This window comes from Hydra vulgaris, chromosome 09 (genome assembly GCF_038396675.1).
Source record: "Hydra vulgaris chromosome 09, alternate assembly HydraT2T_AEP".
In the NCBI taxonomy this organism is placed as follows: Eukaryota; Metazoa; Cnidaria; class Hydrozoa; order Anthoathecata; family Hydridae; genus Hydra; species Hydra vulgaris.
The window spans coordinates 46,335,847-46,358,596 of NC_088928.1; the positions used below are offsets into that span (position 1 = coordinate 46,335,847).

The window sequence follows — 22,750 nt, forward strand, 5'->3', positions numbered from 1 at the left end:
TATTGAAGTAATTTAAGATTTAAATATGGAAATAAATCTTAATAATAATAAAAAAAAAAAATCTTAATAATAATAATAAAAAAAACATTAAAAAAAAAAATAAATAAAGCCAATAGTGTAAAACTTATTTTAAACCAACTCTTCCATAAAATGGAATAGATAGTTATCAGAAATAATAGTTAGAAGGTGAGCATTAGCAAAATACGAAATCATAAGTATGTTAAGATAACAATATAAATATAAAGCATATCAAAATAATAAGCAAAGCAAAAAAAAAGATAAACCAAAGATATAATAAATAATTTATTATTCTTATCCTCTTATTTTTTTTACCTGCTTTTTTATTATTATATGTTGTTTATTTTACTCACTTTTTGTTTATCTTTTTAGATAGAGAAAAATTTAACATAGAAACAATTTTATTTAGAATAACAGAATACAATAATGGCAGTAAGTATTAGTTTTATTGTGTGTGTGTGTGTGTGTGTGTGTGTGTGTGTGTGTGTGTGTGTGTGTGTGTGTGTGTGTATATATATATATGTATATATATATATATATATATATATATATATATATATATATATATATATATATATATATATATATATATGTGTATATATATGTGTATATATATATATATGTATGTATATATATATATATATGTGTATATATATATATATGTATGTATATATATATATGTATGTATATATATATATATATATATATATATATATATATATATATATATATATATATGTATATATATGTGTATATATATATATATATATATATGTATATATATGTGTATATATATATATATATATATATATATATATATATATATATATATATATATATATATATATATGTATATATATGTGTATATATATATATATATATTTTTTTTTTTTTTTTGTTATTTCACCTCCCTAAGGCCCAAAGGCCACTACAGATGAGGAGGCTACTTAATTGTGGTTATAACCCTCTCTCAACTCTATAACTCCGAAACACAAACCTTGACGAACAAGGCCGCTGCGCGGAGAAACAAGTTGAGCGCGGTACTACCAGGGACGTGTATATATATATATATATATATATATATATATATATATATATATATATATATATATATATATATATATATATATATATATATATATATATATATATATAAGGGCTGCCAATTTGAACTTTTTTTGGAAAGCTCAAACTCAAACACTTTTGAACTCTTTAGGAAAAAAGTTCAAACTTTTTTAAACAGTTTTATTTAAAATCGAAAGCAAAAGGTCACAAGTTAAGCACAAAACCGTTAATTTATTCACAGAGACTATTAATTCGTTCCCAAAAAGCAAACGCAAGGCACCATCCCGCAACCAGTTCTTTTTCGCACGCGAAAACAATCTAAGCCCAGAGAGCCCTTTCAGGAGATCATACCTAATTATGCCCTTGTCAATTACATTTGAAAATCATATGTTTTAATAAAACATTTTCAGTTCTTTAGCTAGAGTCAGTTCTTTGTTATAATTTCTGATATCAATACTTTTTTTAGCTTTTTTATCAACATTGATTTCACCTGTCTAAGCTGGAATAATCTTTGAATAAGATTAATTTGCAAAATTATCTATATTATTTCTGATTACCTTGATTTAAAACAACTGGGTTTAACAAATAGATCATTTTTATGTACTAAATTATTATTTTATTAATTTAATTTTAATTGATGTTATTTCATTTAAGAACATCTATTTTGTATTTCTTTTTTAATTGTCTTGTAATAGTGCATGTTGAGGCACATTTTACTCGTTGCAGCATTTGGGAACAAATGAAAGTACTCCTAAACTTCAGATCTTCTAAATGTGCTAATGCTGAGTAGCTTTTTTTTGTTTGAATTTTAAACCCTTTATCATTTTAATTTCAAACGTATATAGACAGTGGTCAAATGGTAAAAAAGTAGCAGCCACTGTTTAACTACTTTTTAATATGAAAAACTGATCCTACCTTAAATGGGATGGTGCTACAGGTGATGTAATTTTCATTATATTTTTAAAGTTGTTAGACAAACACAAAATAAAAAAAAGTTCAAATTTATAATTTTTATTTACTATTCAGCTGTTTTTCCAAAAATTAATGAAAAGGCATATCATTTTTTAAAATTTAAAAATTCGAACTATTAGGAGAAAAAAGTTTGAACTTGAACATTGAAATTTTTGCATAAAGTTCGAACTTGAACATGTTCAAACTAGCAGCCCTAATATATATATATATATATTTATATATATATATATATATATATATATATATATATATATATATATATATATATATATATATATATATATATATATATATATATATGTAATGAACTCAAAATTAGGGTTGGCACTAGGCAATGCTGACCTAAAAGTATTTGAAGTCAGCAAAAAATTGCTGAACTTGTTTCTATGTTTTATGGTAACCCCTTTTTGTCAAATTTTTTTGCTGACCTGATGCTAGGTATGTGACATTAAATTTTTAAATTGATCAAATATTTTTAATTTGGTCAAATAATTTCAGTATTTTAAAGTTTAAAAAATTTTTAAAACTAAACAATTCTACAAAAAGTTATAGCACTTTAAGTACCAAGTTTTATGATATATTGATTGAACTTTTTTATTAAACTACATATTTTAAAAGGTGCTTCAGTAAAAGAATAAGGTTGGCTTTTTCTGAGGTTTGTTTTTAAAATCATTAGAAATCATTTGAAAAAATACTTAAAAAAGTCCTGCTCCCTAAAATGAGGGGTTGATAACTTTATATGTTTATAACTTTTGAACAATAAAATATTAGAAATTTAAAATATGGCCTTTAGGGGTTAACTTTTATCTACTATTTTACACTCTTTACTACTACTAAAAGATTTATGGACAGCAAATGTCTTAATGATAAAGTGTATCTTTATAACCTGCAATGGGTGTCTTATACTTTATCTTTGGAAAAATTGAACACCATTCAGAATTTTCAAGTCAATATGGCATTAAAGGCAATTTATTAAGAAAAAGGAATAATGAACACATAATGTTTCTGGAAGTACTGTGGTACTTGTTTCTCTGCAGATCGGCCTTGTTTTTGGGTGGCCTACCATGGTTCCTACATCTCTTTTTATTATCTACTACATTTTCCCAAATAGATGGAATTAAAAAGTCTCTTAAGTTAATTGGTTTTGAAGTAATGTATTCTATTAAATAACAAACTATGGTAGTGGTGTAGTGGTAAAGCGCTCGCTTCATAAGCAAAAAGTCCAAAGTTTATTTTGATAGTTGGCTGTTTTGCATTTAAATTTCATTGAAATTCAAATATGCTTATCACAACAAAAATACTCAGTCTTTATCTGCAAAATCTGGGTAATGCTAGGAATGAGTTAAAGAGTTAAAACTATAGGATGTCAAAACAACAGGATGTCCTGTTGTTTTATCATTCTATAATTTTAACTCTTTAATTGACATGGACATAGGACATATATAAAAAAAGCATATATTTTTTATTTTTCTCCTTAAATGAATAAATATATCTTGAAAGAAAGTTAAAGTACAAGTTATATATTTAGTTTGATTAATAAAAATTAGAGTTTATATAAGTTATTATATATATAAAAGTTTTTTTAATTATATCCAAATCAAACCACGAGAATTATAACTTTTTTTAATAAACCTAATTTTATTTTTGATAAACATTTTTTTTTTTTGGATAAAATTTATGCAGTAGTACATTTGTGGTAAAACACTCAGGTTTTGTTGTAGTTTTTATTAGAGCAATTAAAATTAATGCTGTTGTTTTTTGTTTATTAGTGAATTAAATTTTGTTTTTAAAGGATGATAGAAAAGCCAAAAAAACCTCCATACTAGATCTTACAAGATTTATGGACAAGGCTATCAGAGTGAAGTTCAGTGGAGGAAGAGAAGGTTTGTTTTAAATAATAACTAGTTAGGTCAGGATCATCTACTACTGGTAACATGTAATCTGTTACAACTTGCCTCATGTCCTGCTGCCTTCTAGAATTTATTTTTCTAAGGCAAAGGCCAGGAGAAGTAACTCTAACTTAAAATGCTCCCCTGACATATTGCTCTTTGTTGAGTAAAGGAGAGAGATGGTCTCTCATGAGAATAATTGTCTTTAACAGTTGTAAACTGCACCCAGCTACTGTTATGCAGATTGCCCACTAGGTAAAGTTGTATAAAGGCTTTAGTGGGAAACAGCCTTACACTACTTCTTCTGGCCTAGATTTAATTTTGTAAAAGCTTAAAGATAAAGTCTGAAAAGCTGGTCTTCTCCATAAGTATTTTTCTTTATATCTTTTTTTATATATCTTGCATTTTGTATGAGAAAGTCTTCAAATTGTTAAAATTTTCTTTTCTACTTGCAGTATTAAAGTCGTACTAGATGAAGATACTTTTCTCTTTCACTTATCTTTATTTCAAGTAAAAGTTATAAATATTTATAAATAACTGTATTTTTACTTCTTTTTTAACAGATTTTTTCTTTACTTAAAATAATATGTTTTTAATAAAAATTTTAGTTCAAAAGTAATTGAGGTTGTGGAGAATTATCTAAATTTAGTTTATGCTCCCCAAAACTGCAGCTTTAAAACGTATTTACCATCTTATAGTAAGGCAGGTCGATTTTGAAACTGAGTTATTGGACTGGTAGAGACGGGTGTATAATTGCAAATAAAAATATCACTCTGAAGGAATTTTTGTATAATTGCTTAGTTTTTTGAGGAAAGCTTATTTTTCATGCATTTTAATGTATGAAAACAATTTTTTTTTTTAAAGTTTCAAATAAAAACAGCGTTAAAAACAATGCTTTGAAAGAAAACATTTTAAAAACTTATTACTTTCACCATATTATTTGAAGGAAAAAACGTTTTTATTTTACTTTTAAATATATATCTAATTAAATAATAATATTTTATATTTTTATAATAAGGATAATTAAAATAAATAAATTTTTAAATCTAAAATGATATAAAGTAACAAATTAATTTTATTTTCTCCTAACATCATCTCAGTTAATAAACACGCAGTTGTGTAAATAACTCTTATTAAATCAAAAATCTAGACAAATAAGAAAAAAAGAATTGGCGGAAATTCACTTTTTTTTGTGTTTTTAAGCTCAAAGTTCTAATTTACAGAAATTCTTAATTATTCCTCTAAAATGTATCGGTCTGATTTTTAAAAAGTCGCCATCAAATGCTGAATTCCATTACATTATTTTTATTAAAAAAAACAATATTTTAAGCTTTACAATATTAAAAAAAACATCTATTTGAGATTTTTAATAGAAAATATGAAAAATATAAATTTTTCTAGGCGTTTTTTTAAAATACGCTTTAACAATAACTTTTTTAAACCATAAATCTAATTTTTTTGAAATCAGCATAAGATTTCCTATCTTTTAAGACCCAGGTATGTTTTGAATAACTTTTATTTTCACATATATAAGGTCCTGTCAGATTTTTGGGGCAGTTTCCTCATAAATTGGTGCAAAATGGGAAGCTAAAATTTTCATAATACTTTTAATGGCATTATATTGCACTTATCTCAACTAGTCCAAGATCTATTTTCCAAAAAAAGTTGAAAATCAACCTGCCCTATCTTATAGTGATGTAATGTTTAGTTTAGGTCCAGTTAAGTTTTAGTCTAATCATGTTTTCATAATGTTATGTCAAAATATATTAAATAGTTTTATATTATTAATAATCTGTTGCCCTGATGGGTTACTGATTATTTTTTTTTTTAAACATCAGTCATCAGTGAAATAGCTTTGAGATTTGAGAACTTGTCGATAGAACCTTGTCTATGTCATTAGCCTTGTCTATAACTTGTCTATAGAGCCTTGATTATTGTCTGATATTAATACTATAACTTACATTATCGATATCGAGATCATGCAACACTCTTATCGAAGGTATCTGTTATATTGATTTTGTTTTGGTATTGACGGCATCATTTGATTTAACAGCTCGGTTATTTGCAAGAACTTGCATTTTATTTTTATAAACAATTAGTAATTTGAAATTTGTATAACTAAGAGTTATATTATTGATTTAGTATAATAGAAATTCTCATGGATCATAGATTATTATATGACATTATACTTATCATTTCATATAGTATCACAGTTTTATTTTAATTGTGTGGTGTTGCTTTTGTAATTTATTTTCTCATCTGCTATTGTTATTTAAGTTTAATTAATTGTGTGGTATGCCTCTGTAATATTCTCATATTGTTATTTTAATTAAATCTTGAATAGTATCATAATTATTGCCTTGTATCTTCTTTCTAAATGAATCATCAAATATTATTCTTCCTATAACTTCTTTAATCTGGGATTATTTCAATAGAAATATAGGTACTTTTTAATTTATATTTTATATTATAAACACGTTAATATGGTTGCCGATTTATCATTGAAGATGATAACATTAATAGAAGAAACTCCTCAAATACCAACAAAAGTACTGTAACAAAGGAAAAACAACCAATAGAAGATGGCTAAAGTCTTCTAGATGTTTAAAAAATTTTTAAATAAAATTCCAAAAAGCAATCTTATTTGTATTTTGTTTATAATAAATTCAAAAGTCCACATTTTCTTTTTTTTTCTTATTGATATCAAATGAGACTGTTCAAACATTTAATACCATATAATACTTTTTATTATCAGTATTATGTGGTATTGAATTGATACTGATGGTATTAGTATATAAACAATACCGTACAAACAAGGCCATCCTTCTCCGTATTGACTTACATGATACTGGTTATTTAGTGTCTAGAGATAACTAGTTGTCCTGCACTACTGAATGTGTTATATTGCTGTCTTTTGTGTTTGTGTCCTTATTTTATCATGATCTTTTAATTTTCTTTCAAAGGGTATGTTTGATGGGTTGCTACTTTCTGGAGAACTTTCTAATTACTTATGAGTTTGTAAATAATCTATAAGTTTATTTCATTATGTTATAAAAATATTTCTTTTATTATATTTTATGGACTACATGTTTTTTATAGTTGCTGGTGAATAGAAGAGTTGTTTATTTTTTCCCGCTGAAATACAAATCAATATAGTTATTTAATCTTTTAATGTTGACACCAAACATTATGTATTTTATGAATGTTATTATGAGGGCATAAAATAAAAAAATATACATAAACTGATAAAATAATTTGTATTTTCTGATTTTCTTATTTATTGTATTTAATTTAATACATAAAAGATAAAAAAACAAAAGCAACATACATTACTGAGTTTTGCTTTTTTTATTAATAAATATTTAATTTTGTTTATATTTTTATGTTATGTTTTGTTTACTTGTATCCAAAGATATTATTGGCCTAGCAAAAGAACATATATAAGTAATTTTATGACTAATTTAAAGTAGCACCTGTTATTAATTTTTTTCTTCTAATGAATAAAAAAATTCTTGTGCAAATTATATCGAATCAAAAAGAAAAAGTTAGAGTTTCAGATTGACTTCTTTGCTTACAAAATGTGTTTGTTTTTGTTTTTTTGCTTTTTTTTGCTTAACAGTCAATATAACATTAATGACATAATGGTCAAGTTCGCAAAGTTGTTTATAAAAGAAAAGTTTAATTATTGTATTAACTGAACTGATGAAAATGTAAAAGTGAAAAGTATACATTATTGTATTGACTAAGATGAAAAGTAAAAGTTTGAAATAAACCAATAATTGCATAATAAACTTCAATGCTTTTTTAAAAGTATTGACATTTATTGCAAAAAATCTTTTTCACCTCAACAACAACACAACATATAGCTCACGCATAAACCCAAAGCTCTTGTAAAATGCTGTTGAAAAGAGCTGCTCGCATGGCTCACAGTGTTTGATTTAGGAGAGCTTTTCTCCGCTCTTGCACTCATTTATTCCCGCCGAGGCCTGTATTCTTGTGCTGAGTGTGTTTTAATTTAAACATGTACACCAAATAGTTACACACCAACAGCTGCTTCGTTATCAATTAAATGATTGCATCTGCTATTGACCAAATAGTGAGTTAGAAGTACTATTCATATTCTGAGTGTGTATGGGTTTGAACTCCAGACAGTTTAAAATGCAAAAAATTGAGTTTTAGTTGAATAGATAATACCTAAATAAATTTGAGTTTTAAGTTTATAATTGAATAGACAATACCTAAAGAATCTTGTTTAACTCTAGTTCAATTTTTTTTGTTTATTTTTTTTAGTTTGACTTTTCTAGTTAGTGCAAAAAAATTGTTCTTGTCCTAAATATCTGTATTACTTCCATTTTGATATAATTTTTTATTTGTTAGTGATAAAATTCAATTCTTGAAATTAAACAAGTTGCTTTAAATAAATTTATTCTAGAAAAAAATTTTCAGTAAGTTATTCAAAATTCATTAAGTTGTAAGTTATTATAGGTGTCTTTAAGATAATTGTTTTTTACTCACTAATTAATTCTTTTTTATACAGGTAAAGGGATCTCAGAACATTAGGTGCTTTTTAAGATCCTGCTAAGCTCCAAATATTTGAGCATATACTTTGTTTTCACTTTTATGAGTTAAAGTAATACTCCGGCTATATTGCCAAAATGTTTTGATAATTTTATACTATAGTTTTCATATGTCTTTAGATAAATATTTAGGACATTGTTTTTTCATTAGGGACTTCAGAATGTCAGGTTAAATAGTAGGTAGTATTGTTGCCAATATTGCTTAGGGAATCATGAATTTCTGCATAAATGATTTATTTTCCATGCTGAATATATTTTTAAATGTTTGGTTCACTTATCATTTATACTTTTTTTATTCCACCACACAATGCTAGGTTAAGAGACCTCAGAACGCTAGGAAAATGAAAGTTAATTAAAAAAAAGAAAAGTTATTTGCATTTAATTTCATTTCAACGTTATGAAATGAATATTCTGCTTATAGTTCAAGCAGAATATTCAAGCAGAACTTCAAGCGGAGGACTTAGTGTTAAGTGGATGCAGGAAGATAAGTTTTTACGAGCTGAGCTGTATATTCATGAAAATACCTAAAAAGATCATATATCAACAGCAGTAACAGTTTCGTCTCCAAAAGATGTTTGCTGTGGCTCAGCAAGATATTAGAAACATAAATACAAAAGTGCCATGGAAGCTTATCAAACAATATCTGATAAATCAATATCACTGGAAGAAATACCTAACTTGTTGCCTGTAACCAAAGTAACACCTAAATTGAAAAAAGAAAATGTTAGAGTTACTCAGGTTCACGGGTCAATGAAGGGGAAATAAATATTGGAAACGGTTTCTTTAATCAAAGAAGACAAAGCCAAAAAGGAGAAAGCAAATAAAGAAAGGAAATCCGAGCTACAACAACAAATTGAGGCATTCTATAAATGTAAGGAAGAGTGTACATGTGGAAAATGTTTGCGCAGCAAATAAACTTCTAGAATGCTTGTGTTGCCATAATGTTTTGAAATCTACATGTAGTAAAGCATCATGCCGAGGTAAAACAGACATAAAACCAAATATGATCAAACCCTTTTGTGAAATAGGATCCAAAAAATACCTTCAGTTTGAGTCTGATGAAGATAACATTGAAAACTTCATTCCTATAACTGATTTTATCTAGAATACAACCTAGCGTTCTTTATTCGCCTCTTATTGAATTAAAGTTTACCTGGATCTTGTTTTTTTATTTTTTGTTCATTACATTTTTTTTAAGTTGGGTAATGTTATAAAAAAAAAATGATAAAAAGTAATAACTTAAGTTTGTTATGTAGTTTTTGATTTGGTACCTCAAAACGTTAGGTGCAGCACCTCAAAATACTAGGTATTTAAAAAAGCAATTTTAAGAAAATTGGATTTATTCTGCGCACGCATCTTTTTAACACTGTTTTTGGAGTCTTAAGGCAACATTTCTGATAAGGTTCTGCAAACTTATTTTCAGAAAGGATTGAAATATTTAAAATTATTTAAAAAAAATAAGTTTATTGCTTATAGACAATTTTCAACGTCTTCATAATTTAGATTATTTTGTAAGGATTTATATGTATTATTTTTTTGTTTATGACGTAACATTCTTTAATCAGATTATTCAACGCTTTTAGAATTTAATTAAAAAAATTGAGTTCTATGTTGGTTTAATTCAAACCTGACATTCTGAGGTCCCACTGCATTTTGAGGTCCTTTTACCTATACTTACTAAATAAATATGTGCATACTTATAATGCATATCAGCAGATTAATCTGCAAGCAAGATAAATCCACTTTATTGTTGCAAGGTTTTCTTACTTCTAAGACATCATTGTACAAATGCGTCATTTGTTTTTAGTAATGATTATAAATACATAAATATGAAAAAATAGCAATAAAACTCCATATAAGTGTATATGGGTATATGAAATACTTTTATATTGCTCTTGCATAGTTCAGTTTACTGGATTTATCTCATTTGTAGATTAAGCCGTCGATATGTAAAAGTTATTAACCTGCTAATTTATTTATAAAATAAATTCATGTTTGTCCTTAATATTTTTTTTATACTGAATTTTCAGAATATTTTCTAAAAGAAAAAACAACTACTGTATTAATTTATTTTGTTATATTTAGTTGCAGGCGTACTAAAAGGTTTTGATCACCTTCTTAATATTGTTTTGGATAACTGTACAGAATTTATCCGTGGTGAGTGTTTATTGACAATTATATAGAGATGTCACAAATATTTGGCGACTTAATAAAAAAGGCAACTGTTTAATCGTCTTTCCCATTAAAGTTGAACCATGCTTTAAGTTCAGGTTGTCGTGAAAATATCATTTTAAATAAATTTAGAGTTCTTTGTGTTAAGTCAATCTATAGCATTTTCTGAAATTACTTCAGAAGTGAAGGCTATACATGAGCAGGTTATTTTTGTAATTTTTTTGAATAGTTTGTAGAGCATGAAACTTTTATGCATAACTGTAGTTAAAATATTTGGTGTAACAGTCAACAAATAAGATGTGTTGTGACATGACCTATTCATAAGTGCCCACAGTGTAGCTGACTTATGCACTACAATGAAGCAGGTCAGAACCCTCGAAATAATTAGGTGTTAACATTTCACATAAATATTAAATGAAATAATTACATATTTCATTTAATATTTATGTGAAATGTTAGTCACTAATTTTTTATGCTTTTTTTGTAACACTCTATTTGTTTATATATATATATATATATATTTTTTTTTTGTTAATTCACCTCCCCAAGGCCGAGTAGGCCACTACATACGAGGAGGCTACTAATTGTGGTTATAACCCTCTCTCAACTCTATATCTCCGAAACACGAACCTTGACGAACAAGGCTGCTGCGCAGAGAAACAAGTTGAGCGCGGTACTGCCAGGGACGTGGTGGGGATCGAACTCGGAACCTCTCGCTTATAAAGCAAGCACTCTACCACGACACCACTACCGCATTATATATATATATATATATATATATATATATATATATATATATATATATATATATATATATATATATATATATATATATATATATATATATATATATACATATATATACATATATATACATATATATACATATATATACATATATATATATATATATATCTATATATATATATATATATATATATATATATATATATATATATATATATATATATATATATATATATATATATATATATATATATACACACACACACACACACACACATACAGCATGCAAAAGTAACTAGACAAGAGCATAACTTGAGATCCATTTCTTTCAAATTTTTACTGAAATGTCAAAAAATTGATTGCAAATCTAAAAACAAAAGAATTTCTACTAAATCTAAGCAATTTAATCTTAAAAGTTCATTTAATTAAAATATGCGCGTGCAAAAGTATCCGGACAAAAAAAAAAAAATTTGAATAAGATTTTTTTTTTAAAACATTTTTTAAATTGAAAATGCTTTATTTTAAAGTATTGCTTTACTACTTTGTCGGGAAGCCCTTAGCATTAATTACTGGTTGACAGTGACAAGGCATTGAGTCCACAAGCTTCATAATCACAATAATTTTGATTTTTCCCACTTTTTTTTAGAGTATTCAATAAATCATGTTTACTTGTTAGTTTTCGACCTGAAATTTGTCGATCAATGAGCTTACATAGATATTCAATAGAATTAAGGTCAGGATTTTGCTAAGGCTATCCGATTAATCGAATTTCATTGGTTTTGAAAAGGTTTTTCACAAGGGTTGAAGTGTGCTTTGGGTCATTGTCCTTCTAAAACATCCTTCCTTGAGGCATTTTGTCTTTAGCATGTGGTAGCATAACATTCTTAACTATATATTTGTACATATTTTTGTCCATTACGCCATCAATCAAATGGATAGGACCGATACAATCTCTATTCAAGTTAGCCCAGTTCATAACGTTTTGACTTCTGTGCTTTACTGTTGGTAACTGGTGTTTAGGATCGTTTTATGGCCTTTTGGTCGACGGACATATCTAATATTATAGATCTAAATAACATAAACTTAAATTCATCACTAAAAAGTACTTTCAATCACTGTTTTCTTGCCCAAATCAAATGTTCATTAGCAAATCTTAAGCGTGCTTTTCGATTCTTTATATAAATAAAAAGTTTTCTTCTAAGTAGATTTGCAGACCTCAAAAGATGTTTGATTGTGTCAACACCACATTTTTCATTATAGAGTTCTTTAATTTCAGCATTTATCAAGACAGCATTTTGGCGTGGAACATGTTTCAGGGCTCGAGGGTGGATATTTCAGCAGGATAATGACTCAAAAGACACTTCAACCCTTATAAAAGACTTTTTCAAAAACAAAAAAATTCAATTAATGGAATTGACATAGCAAAGTCCTGACCTTAATTCTATTGAACATCTATGGAAACACATAGGTTGACAAATTTCAGGTTGAAAATCAGCAAGTAAATTTGATTTATTGAATATTCTGAAATGTGAATGGCGAAAAATCAAAATTATTGTGATTATGAAGCTGGTGGACTCAATTCCTTTTCACTGTCAAGCAGTAATTAATGCTAAGGGCTTCCCGACAAAGTACTAAAGTAATTTACTTTAAAATAAAGTATTTTCAATTTAAAAAATGTTTAAAAAAAAAATCTAGTTCAAGTTTTTTTTTTCTGTCCAGATACTTTTGCACGCGGAAATTTTAATTTAATGAACTTTTAAGATTAGGTTGCTTAGATTTAGTAAAAATTCATTTGTTTTTAGATTTGTAATCAATTTTTAGACATTTCAGTGAAAATTTGAAAGAAATTGGACTTTTCATTCAAAAGTTATCTCAAGTTATGCTCTTGTCCGGTTACTTTTTCACGATACTTTATTTATATATATCTATATATCTATATTTATATATATGTGTATATATTTATATGTATATATATATATATATATATATATATATATATATATATATATATATATATATATATATATATATATCAGGCCTTGGCAGGCAAATTACAGCTCTCGCTACACAAAAACACTAAGTCATTTTTATAAAAAATTAATAAATTAGTTGCACAATAAACTGCAATGCTTTTCAAAAGGCACAGATTTTGCACACATACAAAAAAAATGTTATAAAAGAGTGCTGATTTTAATGCAAACGTTTTCATCAGATTGGACTATTTGACAAATATATAATTATTACACTCGAAATAATATTGATAAAGTATAAAATTGTTTAAATGATAAAAAATAGAATTATTACACTCTAAATTATTGCATCATAATTTTTATTTTATGTAATGAATTATATATTTTATATATTAATTACTTTAATATATTGTTATTTCTTTTTATTGTGGAATTTTTATTTGTTCTAATAACACAGGTCAACAAAAAAAAATTTTTTTTCTGGTGTCGAGCAAACAATTTGTTTTTTGTATAGCATTTCTCATTTTGATTTCAAATATGCAACTCTTTTTTTACCATCACTTCAAGTTGTAAAGATATTTAGGTTCAAATCTTAAGTATTTAGGGTAAAGTCCCTAATATTGTCGAAAAAAAAGTTATTCAAAAGTATGTCAACCTGGGTCTCGAAAGAAGCGTATTTTCATAGAGATTTTAGAAAACATAAATATTTTTCCTTAAAATTTATTGACAAAAAAATTATGTTAAAAAATGCTAAAGACTCTTAAAAAAATTTCAACTGATTGTTATTTAGCAATAATACAAAAAGTACTTGTTTTTATTACAAATGAATAACATTTTAAAAATCTCTATGAAAATACGCTTCTTTTGAGACCCAGGTTGACATACTTTTGAATAACTTTTTTTTCGACAATATTAGGGACTTTACCCTAAATACTTTAGATTTGAACCTAAATATCTTTACAACTTGGCGTGATGGTAAAAAAAGAGTTGCATATTTGAAATCAAAATGAGAAATGCTATACAAAAAACAAATTGTTTGCTCGGCACCAGAAAAAAAATTTTTTTTTGTTGACCTGTGTAATTCTTAAAATGCCTGCATTCTATTACAACAATAAATAATAACATTAATAAAACAATACTGAAAAGTTGTTTTGTTTATAATATAAAAAGGTTGTGTTAATATAAAATAACTTTGCTACATTGTTTTATTGCTGGTTTATACAATTTATAACATTGAAGATATTAAAGAATAACATTATTAAAGGCGTTTAAAATAAAACAAAGTAAATAAATGGAATTATTCAAATTAATAAAAGTTGATGAAAACATTATTATTATAAAACTTTAAACTTAATATTTGTGCGAAAACATAATCTATATATAGACCAAACGAGTAAGATCAAATCAAACAAAAAACTAAATGAGTCAACTCAAAAATTTTTAACTTATTAGATAACACGTTTTTTCTAATTTGTTGTTTTTTGATCTAACTCACTATTCAACATTTAAATATGATTTTTTTATTCAATGGGTTATTAAGTTGATGTTTTTCGTTCAATTTTTTTCGTTCAATTTTTTATTTAAGAAAAGGTATATATATATATTTATTTATTTATATATATATATATTTAAACATTTTTAATATTTAAATATATATATATATATTATTTAAATGTATTCTACAAATAAAGTGCTCAATGTTCTTAAAAGAACAGAGCAATTATATATATATATATATATATATATATATATATATATATATATATATATATATATATATATATATATATATATATATATATATATATATATATATGTATATATATATATATATATATATATATATATATATATATATATATATATATATATATATATATATATATACATATGTATAGTTCTATAAATTGTTGCATTTGGGAGTACAGAAGGTAAAAAATGATTCTTTTGTCAACAAATAGGTCACTTTTAAATACTTTTGACTTTTGTCCGTCATTTTCGTGTTGTCAGAAAGTAAAAACCATTAATTTAACTACAAATTAATCACTTTTTTAAAAAAAACCGCAAAAACACAAATTTAATTGACCAGAATGTTTTTAAAAACATTCTGAATGTTTTTAATAATACAAACAATGTTTTTATTTTTATTTTTTTTACTGTAAATCATGCACAAAGTGTTGCTACATCGACTATCTTATAGCCTGACTCGCAACAAAGTGCTGCTACATCGACTGACAAATAGCCTGACTCGCAACGGAACGTTGCTACATCAACTATCTTATAGCCTGACTCGCAAGGGAGTGCTGCTACATCGACTGAGAGTTTGGTTAAGGCAAGCAGTTTATCAAGTAATAAAAAAAAAATACCGGTCTAGCATTTAAATTTTTATTTTTTGTCAACAAAATATGGATATATATATATATATATATATATATATATATATATATATATATATATATATATATATATATATATATATATATATATATTTATTTATTTATATATTGTGAACAGAATTAGAATTATTTATTTTTTTAAATATAATATTTTTAATTTAGTTTTTATTTTACTTGTTCAATGTTTCTACTGTTTAAACAAAAAAAAATTATGCAATTTCAAAAAATATTTAACTGTATAATAAAAATGTTTTACAATTTAAGTAAAACTTTCTTCCTCACTTGCACTATCTTTTAAATCTCGTATTGTTATTGTAGCTAGTTTGGTTTTCATTCTTGCTATGCCAATGGGTATTACGGATGTCGCTGTAGTTTCCATTTAATTAAATTTAAAATTATTGTAAGCGAGTGTTAAAAACTCGCAAAAATCTTTAAAGTTTTTCAAAAAATTTAATACAAAATTATTTAAGTAAGAGAATTTTAGAAGACTAAAATGATCTTGTTAAAATAGATTTTTTTTTTTAATGAATTCCTAAAAACAATTTGCATATTTATAGAAAATTTTTAATCTTGATATTGCTACAAATAAAATGAAAATATAATAAAAATGATATTGCCTTTTTCATATTTTATTCAAAATTTTTTGTTAAAATAATTTTTAGTTATAAGCTTATTATGTGTTAACAACATATAAGATATAAATCGAAACATTTCTATGGCTAACTTTTGCAAGTAAATGTCTTTGAGCATAATAAGTATATTTAATAGTTAAGTAACTTAACTAGTTGTTTTGATTTAGTTTATAGGAAAATTTACTTGTGATGTGTTTTATCCATTTATCATTTAGAAATAAATTTAAATTCACATTAAATTTAACTTTAAAGTATATTTTGGATATTATTGGCTTCCACTTCGAGATTTAACGTAATTAAAATTCAAAAGCGCTTTATGTTAAATTGATTGATTCAAATTTATTAGAACAGTAATACATGTTGAATGAAAATCTCCGTGCCAAAGAACAAATGATCATGCTTCAATTTAAAAGTTAAATTGAGTATGATGTAATTTCTAGATGACGCTTAATAAAAACTTCAGACAAAACATTCTATACTTTTAAGAATGGTAAAAAAAGAAGTGATACGCTTAATATAAGTCCTGTGTGTGTGTATATATACATACATACATACATACATACATACATACATACATACATACATACATACATACATACATACATACATACATACATACATACATACATACATACATACGTACATACATACATACATACATACATACAGTGTGGAAAATAATGGCCGGTCAATGGTCATTGACTGCCCGAAATGACTAAAATAGCTATTTTGACCTCCCAAAATGAAACCTTGTTGGTTGTAGTCGACCGGTTAAAAAAACTGGATTATAATGGTTTTACTGTTTACAATATGCTACTTTAATTCGCTTTGTTGATGGTTTTATTTAATCTATTATTTTAATAATGATGTAATAATATATATTAAATTTTGTATTTAGAAGATTTTTTATTTAACTGTACTTTTTTTTTCTTACTATTTTGTGAGTTTTTGCCACAAATTGCATTAAATTAATGAATGATTTATAGATAAATTTAGAATTACTATATGTGCATTCGAACTTTTTTAATCTTCTGTAGGGTTCTTTATAAATAGAGTAAAAATCTTGTTTTATGTAACATTTGCAATTTTTATTGTAGTGTTTTATAAAAAGATTGTTTTCTTTGTATTAAGTATTCAATTTAAATAGCTGTGCATGAGAGTTAACAACATTATTGTTAACTAATTATCTTTACCAGTTATTAAGATAGTTTAAATGAGATATTAAAGTTCCCTCTCGACTATTCTATGTCAAGCCTCACTCTTCTCTATGGTTTTCCTCTCATTGTGCTGCTGCAATTTTCAATCATAACCATTACCAGAAAACATAAGTCTGCTTTTTTATTGCTAGAAACCATTGTAAAATGTTCTGTCTAATGCCAAAGCTATTCTCAGGTCACAAAATCCTGTAGTTCAACTCAAATTAGGCTCTAGAGACTTCTGGAGAATCTTTAACAGTGTCTATAATAAGGGCAAATCTGTTATTCCACATCTCTTACATGGTTCAGAATTTGTTACCTCACCTAAAGATAAGGCTGAATTGTTTGCTAAAAACTTTTCATCAATCTCATCTCTTGATTCCACTAAACACATTTTATCTGATATAGCCGACAAACAGGTTGATTCATTGCTTGAACTTTGGCTCTTCTACAACTTGTGGTCCAGACAACATACCTGTTATTGTCTTGCAGAAGTGTTCTCCAGATGTTGTCTATATTTTTCATAACTATTATGAGTGCTTATCAGAGTGTTGTTTTTGAGCATGCTGAAAAAGGGCATCTATTATCCCTATTTTTAAAAATTCTGGAGAGTGATCTGACTTGTCTAACTACCGCTCCATTAGTCTTCTTTTTATGATTATTTAATTAACAAACACTTTATCTTTCATTTTGAATCTAATAACTTACTTTCTGATCATCAATATGGATTTCGGTCTTCTTGTTCTACTTCTGATTTATTAACAATAATAACCGATAGGTTTTATCATGCATTAGATATATGTGGAGAGGTTAAGGCTATTGCTCTTGACATTTTAAAAGTATTTGATAAAGTTTGACATGCTAGTCCTTTTGATAAATTCTCTTCATATGATGTATCAGGTAACATCTTTAAGGCTATTGAATCCTTCCTTACCAATTGTAGTATAATAGTTGTCCTTAATTGACAGCACTCATCTTCATTTCCTGTAACTTCAGAGTGCTCCTTAAGGTTTTATCCTTAGTCCTATACTTTTTTTAATTTACATTAACGATCTCCCAGAAATTCTCACATCTAAAGTGGCATTGAAAATGATCTCACTTTGGCTACAGCATAACGCTCTCAGTGACTGATGAACTTTAGCTCAGATAAAAAAAATTTCAGCAAATTGTTATTCCAACAATCTAGATCTTCATATATTTATGAACAGTAATGTACTTGATGAGTCATCTACCCTTTATCTTCTAGTCATCTACCCTTCATCTTCAACTCTTTCAATATTTCTTGGAAACCATATATCAAATCCATTGCAAAATTGCTAAGGCTGCATCTCTCATAAATCTCAAATCCATCCTTGTATGGAATACTGTTGCCATATCTTGAAAGAATCTTTGAATGATGCTTTTTCTCTTATAGACAAGGTGCAAAAATGCATTGAAAACATAGTTTTGACCTGCTCTTTTAGCCAATCTTGAGGCATTGTCATGTCGTCGTAATATTGCTTTTCTTTCTCTTTTCTATAAATACTATAATAGGCACTGGTCAAAAGAGCTAGCGTCTCTTGTAACATCTACTAAATATCATTCTCATGTTACTCGTCATTTAATTAAGTGTCATCCTTTTACTCTGTGACTGTTCTTAAGTGCTCCAAAATTTCTTGTTCTTCCAGTTTTTTTCCTTGGATGTCACTTCTTTGGAATTCACTCCTTTCATCTTTTTCTGATTCATATAATTTGCAATCTTTTAATTTGTGTTAGTGGTGTAGTGGTAAAGTGATCGCTTCATAAGCGAGAGGTTCCAAGTTCGATCCCCACCACATCCCTGGTAGTACTGCCCTCAACTTGTTTTTCCGCGCAGCAGCCTTGTTTGTCAAGGTTCGTGTTTCAGAGTTATAGAGTTGAGAGAGGGTTAAAACCACTATTAAGTAGCATCCTCATCTGTAGTGGCCTTCTCAGCCTTGAGGAAGTGAATAAGAAAAAAAAAAAAAAAATTTATCTGTTAATCGTTATCTTGCTTTATAAGTTTTATCTTTTTTCTGCCAGTAACTTTCAAATCTAGTTGTTGTTGTTTGCAGCCTTGTAAGATGTTAAGTTGTATAAAATAAAAAAATTATTGCAATCAATAAATTTAACTTTAATAACCAATAAATATATATTTATTTGAAATTATTAACTTTTTTTTCTATTAATCAAGGAATCAGATGAAACATATTTGAAAATGCATTTTCAGTAAAAATTTTGTTTTATGTAACATAAATAGTTGTTCTATATAAAATTCACGAAGCGATTTTTTTTAATACTAATATTTTAGTTAAAATTTTTTTAATATTTTACAAAAATTGTTTGAATATTTAAAAAAAAGTTCAAAATTAAATTTCTGGAATTGTATCAAACTTCCTTTTTTAAGTGAATGGACATCTGTTGTGAAAGAGTTATTTTAAAATGTTAACATTTGCTCGTAATTTAAATGTTAATTTGTAATCATTTAAAAAATGTATTGATTTTGTTTAAAATTATTGTATTTAAAGGAATACAAATTTGTTAACTTTTAAGCATTTAATTATTTTTGTATTTATTAAATTATCAGTCTCGAAGAAATATGAAATATGATAAACTACTAAGATAAAAATTTAAACAAACAAAAAAATAAAAATTTTTGCCGTCCAAAAACAACAATTGATTGTCAATTCAATGTGATAGCTGGTCAAATTGACTGCTTATCTTCGATTTCTTATTTTCTATTCTGTATATATACATGTATATGTATTAATATTCATGTTTCTAAATATTTTGTGACATTTTTTTTTTGATGAGTATTTTTTTATGCTTTTGAAGATAAATGTAACAAATTAAAATTAAATTATGAATTTTTATAGATCCTGATGATCCATACAAGTTGTCTGAAGACACCAGATCTTTGGGTATTGTTGTTTGTCGTGGTACAGCTATCGTTTTGATATGTCCAGTTGAGGGAATGGAAGCAATTGCAAATCCTTTTTTACAACAAGAAGCTTAGGTTTTTAAGTTGTTTTAGAACTTTGAATGTTGAGTTTCTTGATCTATGCAAAGTTGAGTGAACTGAGAAACATTATAAATTTATTGTAAAAGCGATATTAATGCATGTATCTAAAGTGCGTGTTGTACAGAAATACATATTGTTCTCTTTCTGATTGATTGTTCATTGGATCCTTTTTATCATAATCGTAAATTTATTCCATAATAATACTAAATTTTATTCAAAATTTTAACTGATAATTGGATTTGTAAAATAAATTTATTCAAGTAAATGCATAAAAGTATTTAAATAAATTTGAACATATCAAATAAGTTTTATAATTTTCTATGCATCTTTGATCAACAAATCTGCATGAACTATAAATAATAAAGCATTTTTTAAAAATAATAAATGAACTTATACAAAGCTATAATTTAATAGAATATAATTTAAGTTATAGAAGTCTTCAAATTATTAATTGTTTTATCAGAGTTTTTAATGCATGACACAACCTGTCAATTATAACAAGTGGTTTTAAAAAGTTGCCATGACTTTAGTGATTATGTTTATATAGATTTTCTTGAACTTTTAAACTGGATTTGTATTGGCTACTTCATTGTATGGTATTGAAATTACAATGCTGTTATATTTTTGGTTGCAATATCGTGTCAGTTGAAAATAACCCCTGTGCCTATTCTAGTATGTACAGGTAAAGCTGGTAAACCATTATGTTTCCATCTTGAGCAGGTTAATATATTGGATTATTTTAATTTTTTTATGATATTGCTGTTTTTTTGTGTTTATTGCTTTTCTTAATATTTAACTGCTGGTACTGCTATTCATTAAAAGTTCATCATATCTTTTTGGTAGTGCTAGACTTTTCTTTGCTGAACAGCCTTGTTTGAGAAGATTGAAATTATAAAAATGAGTAACCTGTTCTAATATAGTGGCTCCCTCATCTTCCAGTAGGTGAGTCTATGAAAAATAAAGAAAATAAAATGTAGGTCTAATACAAAAGTAAATAAATATTTCCTGTATTTGGTCTCAATGTGAAATATTTTTTAACATTTTTGTGTTTGATCTCAATGTGAAAATGTTTTTACATTGAGAACAAACACATTGCAAATTATACAAATTAGAATTAGAAAGACATTTTAATAAATATATTTATTTATATTCAGATTAGAATGCATACAGGTCTGCATACTTTTTATATTTAGTTGTTTAGTTTTTATATTAGTAAAACCTGGCTAGAAATACTAAATTTTAGTCTTAAAGCATTTTTTTGAATATTTTTAGATACAACTTTTTTTCCTAGAATTGTCATTTCACTAACATTTTTATAGTTTGAAATTCAGATTTATTTAGTAAGGTTTTTTTTGTGAAAGTTCTGAGTTTGATTCCCCTACCCCCCCCCCCCCCACCTACCCCCCCCCCCCCCACCCCCTCCTTATAGTACCATGCTCACCTTGTTTGTCAAGGCTAGTGTTTTGAAGTTAAAAAGTTGAAAAGGGGGTTGTAACTGCAATGAGAAAAAAGGTCACCTCAGCTGTAGTGACATTCTAAGCTTTAAGAAGTTGAATTCAGTAAAAAAAAAAAGTTTGCAACATCGAGTGTACTTCCATTTTTGAATATTAGCCTCCAAGAAGAGATATCTTAGTAACATAGTTAACAAGGAAATTTTTCTTTTGCACAGAAGAAAATTATATTTGAAAACCTATGGGTATTAGGGTGTGTCAATTTTCACTTTTTTTTTGAAATTTGATGATGGCTAGTATTTTTTTTTCGTAAATCAGTATGCAAAACATGAAAATAATTTTTTTTTTGAAAAAAAATCTTTTAAGCTACTTTTTTTTCACCCTTAAACTATTATTTTTTTAGACATTTTTATATATATATATATATATATTTTAGACGTTTTATATATATATATATATATATATATATATATATATATATATATATATATATATATATATATATATATATATATATATACAGCGGTGGCCAAAAATTAAAGACCACTCATTTTTTAGTTGGTTTCTTAATCTTTAAATTAAAATTAAGAAGATTCTAATTGACATATTAAATTTTTTTTTTTAATATCTTGTTAATTAAAACATA

The 22,750-nt window shown here is 26.0% G+C and overlaps 1 protein-coding gene across 1 annotated transcript; it reads left to right on the forward strand.

Annotated features, from left to right (window-relative positions):
- Nucleotides 1–371: 371 nt before the first annotated feature.
- On the forward strand, nucleotides 372–20,798 carry LOC100214187 (U6 snRNA-associated Sm-like protein LSm7). The gene is made up of 4 exons (XM_065805873.1): nucleotides 372–450; nucleotides 3,848–3,938; nucleotides 10,607–10,678; nucleotides 20,508–20,798. The coding sequence occupies exons 1-4, from the start codon at nucleotides 445–447 to the stop codon at nucleotides 20,645–20,647; spliced, it is 309 nt and encodes a 102-aa protein (XP_065661945.1). The 5' UTR covers nucleotides 372–444; the 3' UTR covers nucleotides 20,648–20,798.
- Nucleotides 20,799–22,750: the final 1,952 nt, after the last annotated feature.

What these genes read in the sequence shown, in the direction of transcription:
- LOC100214187 (XM_065805873.1), top strand. An exon ending in GTTCAGTGGAGGAAGAGAAG is followed by an intron (nt 3,939 to 10,606) that starts GTTTGTTTTAAA and finishes TGTTATATTTAG; the next exon opens with TTGCAGGCGTACTAAAAGGT. An exon ending in CTGTACAGAATTTATCCGTG is followed by an intron (nt 10,679 to 20,507) that starts GTGAGTGTTTAT and finishes GAATTTTTATAG; the next exon opens with ATCCTGATGATCCATACAAG.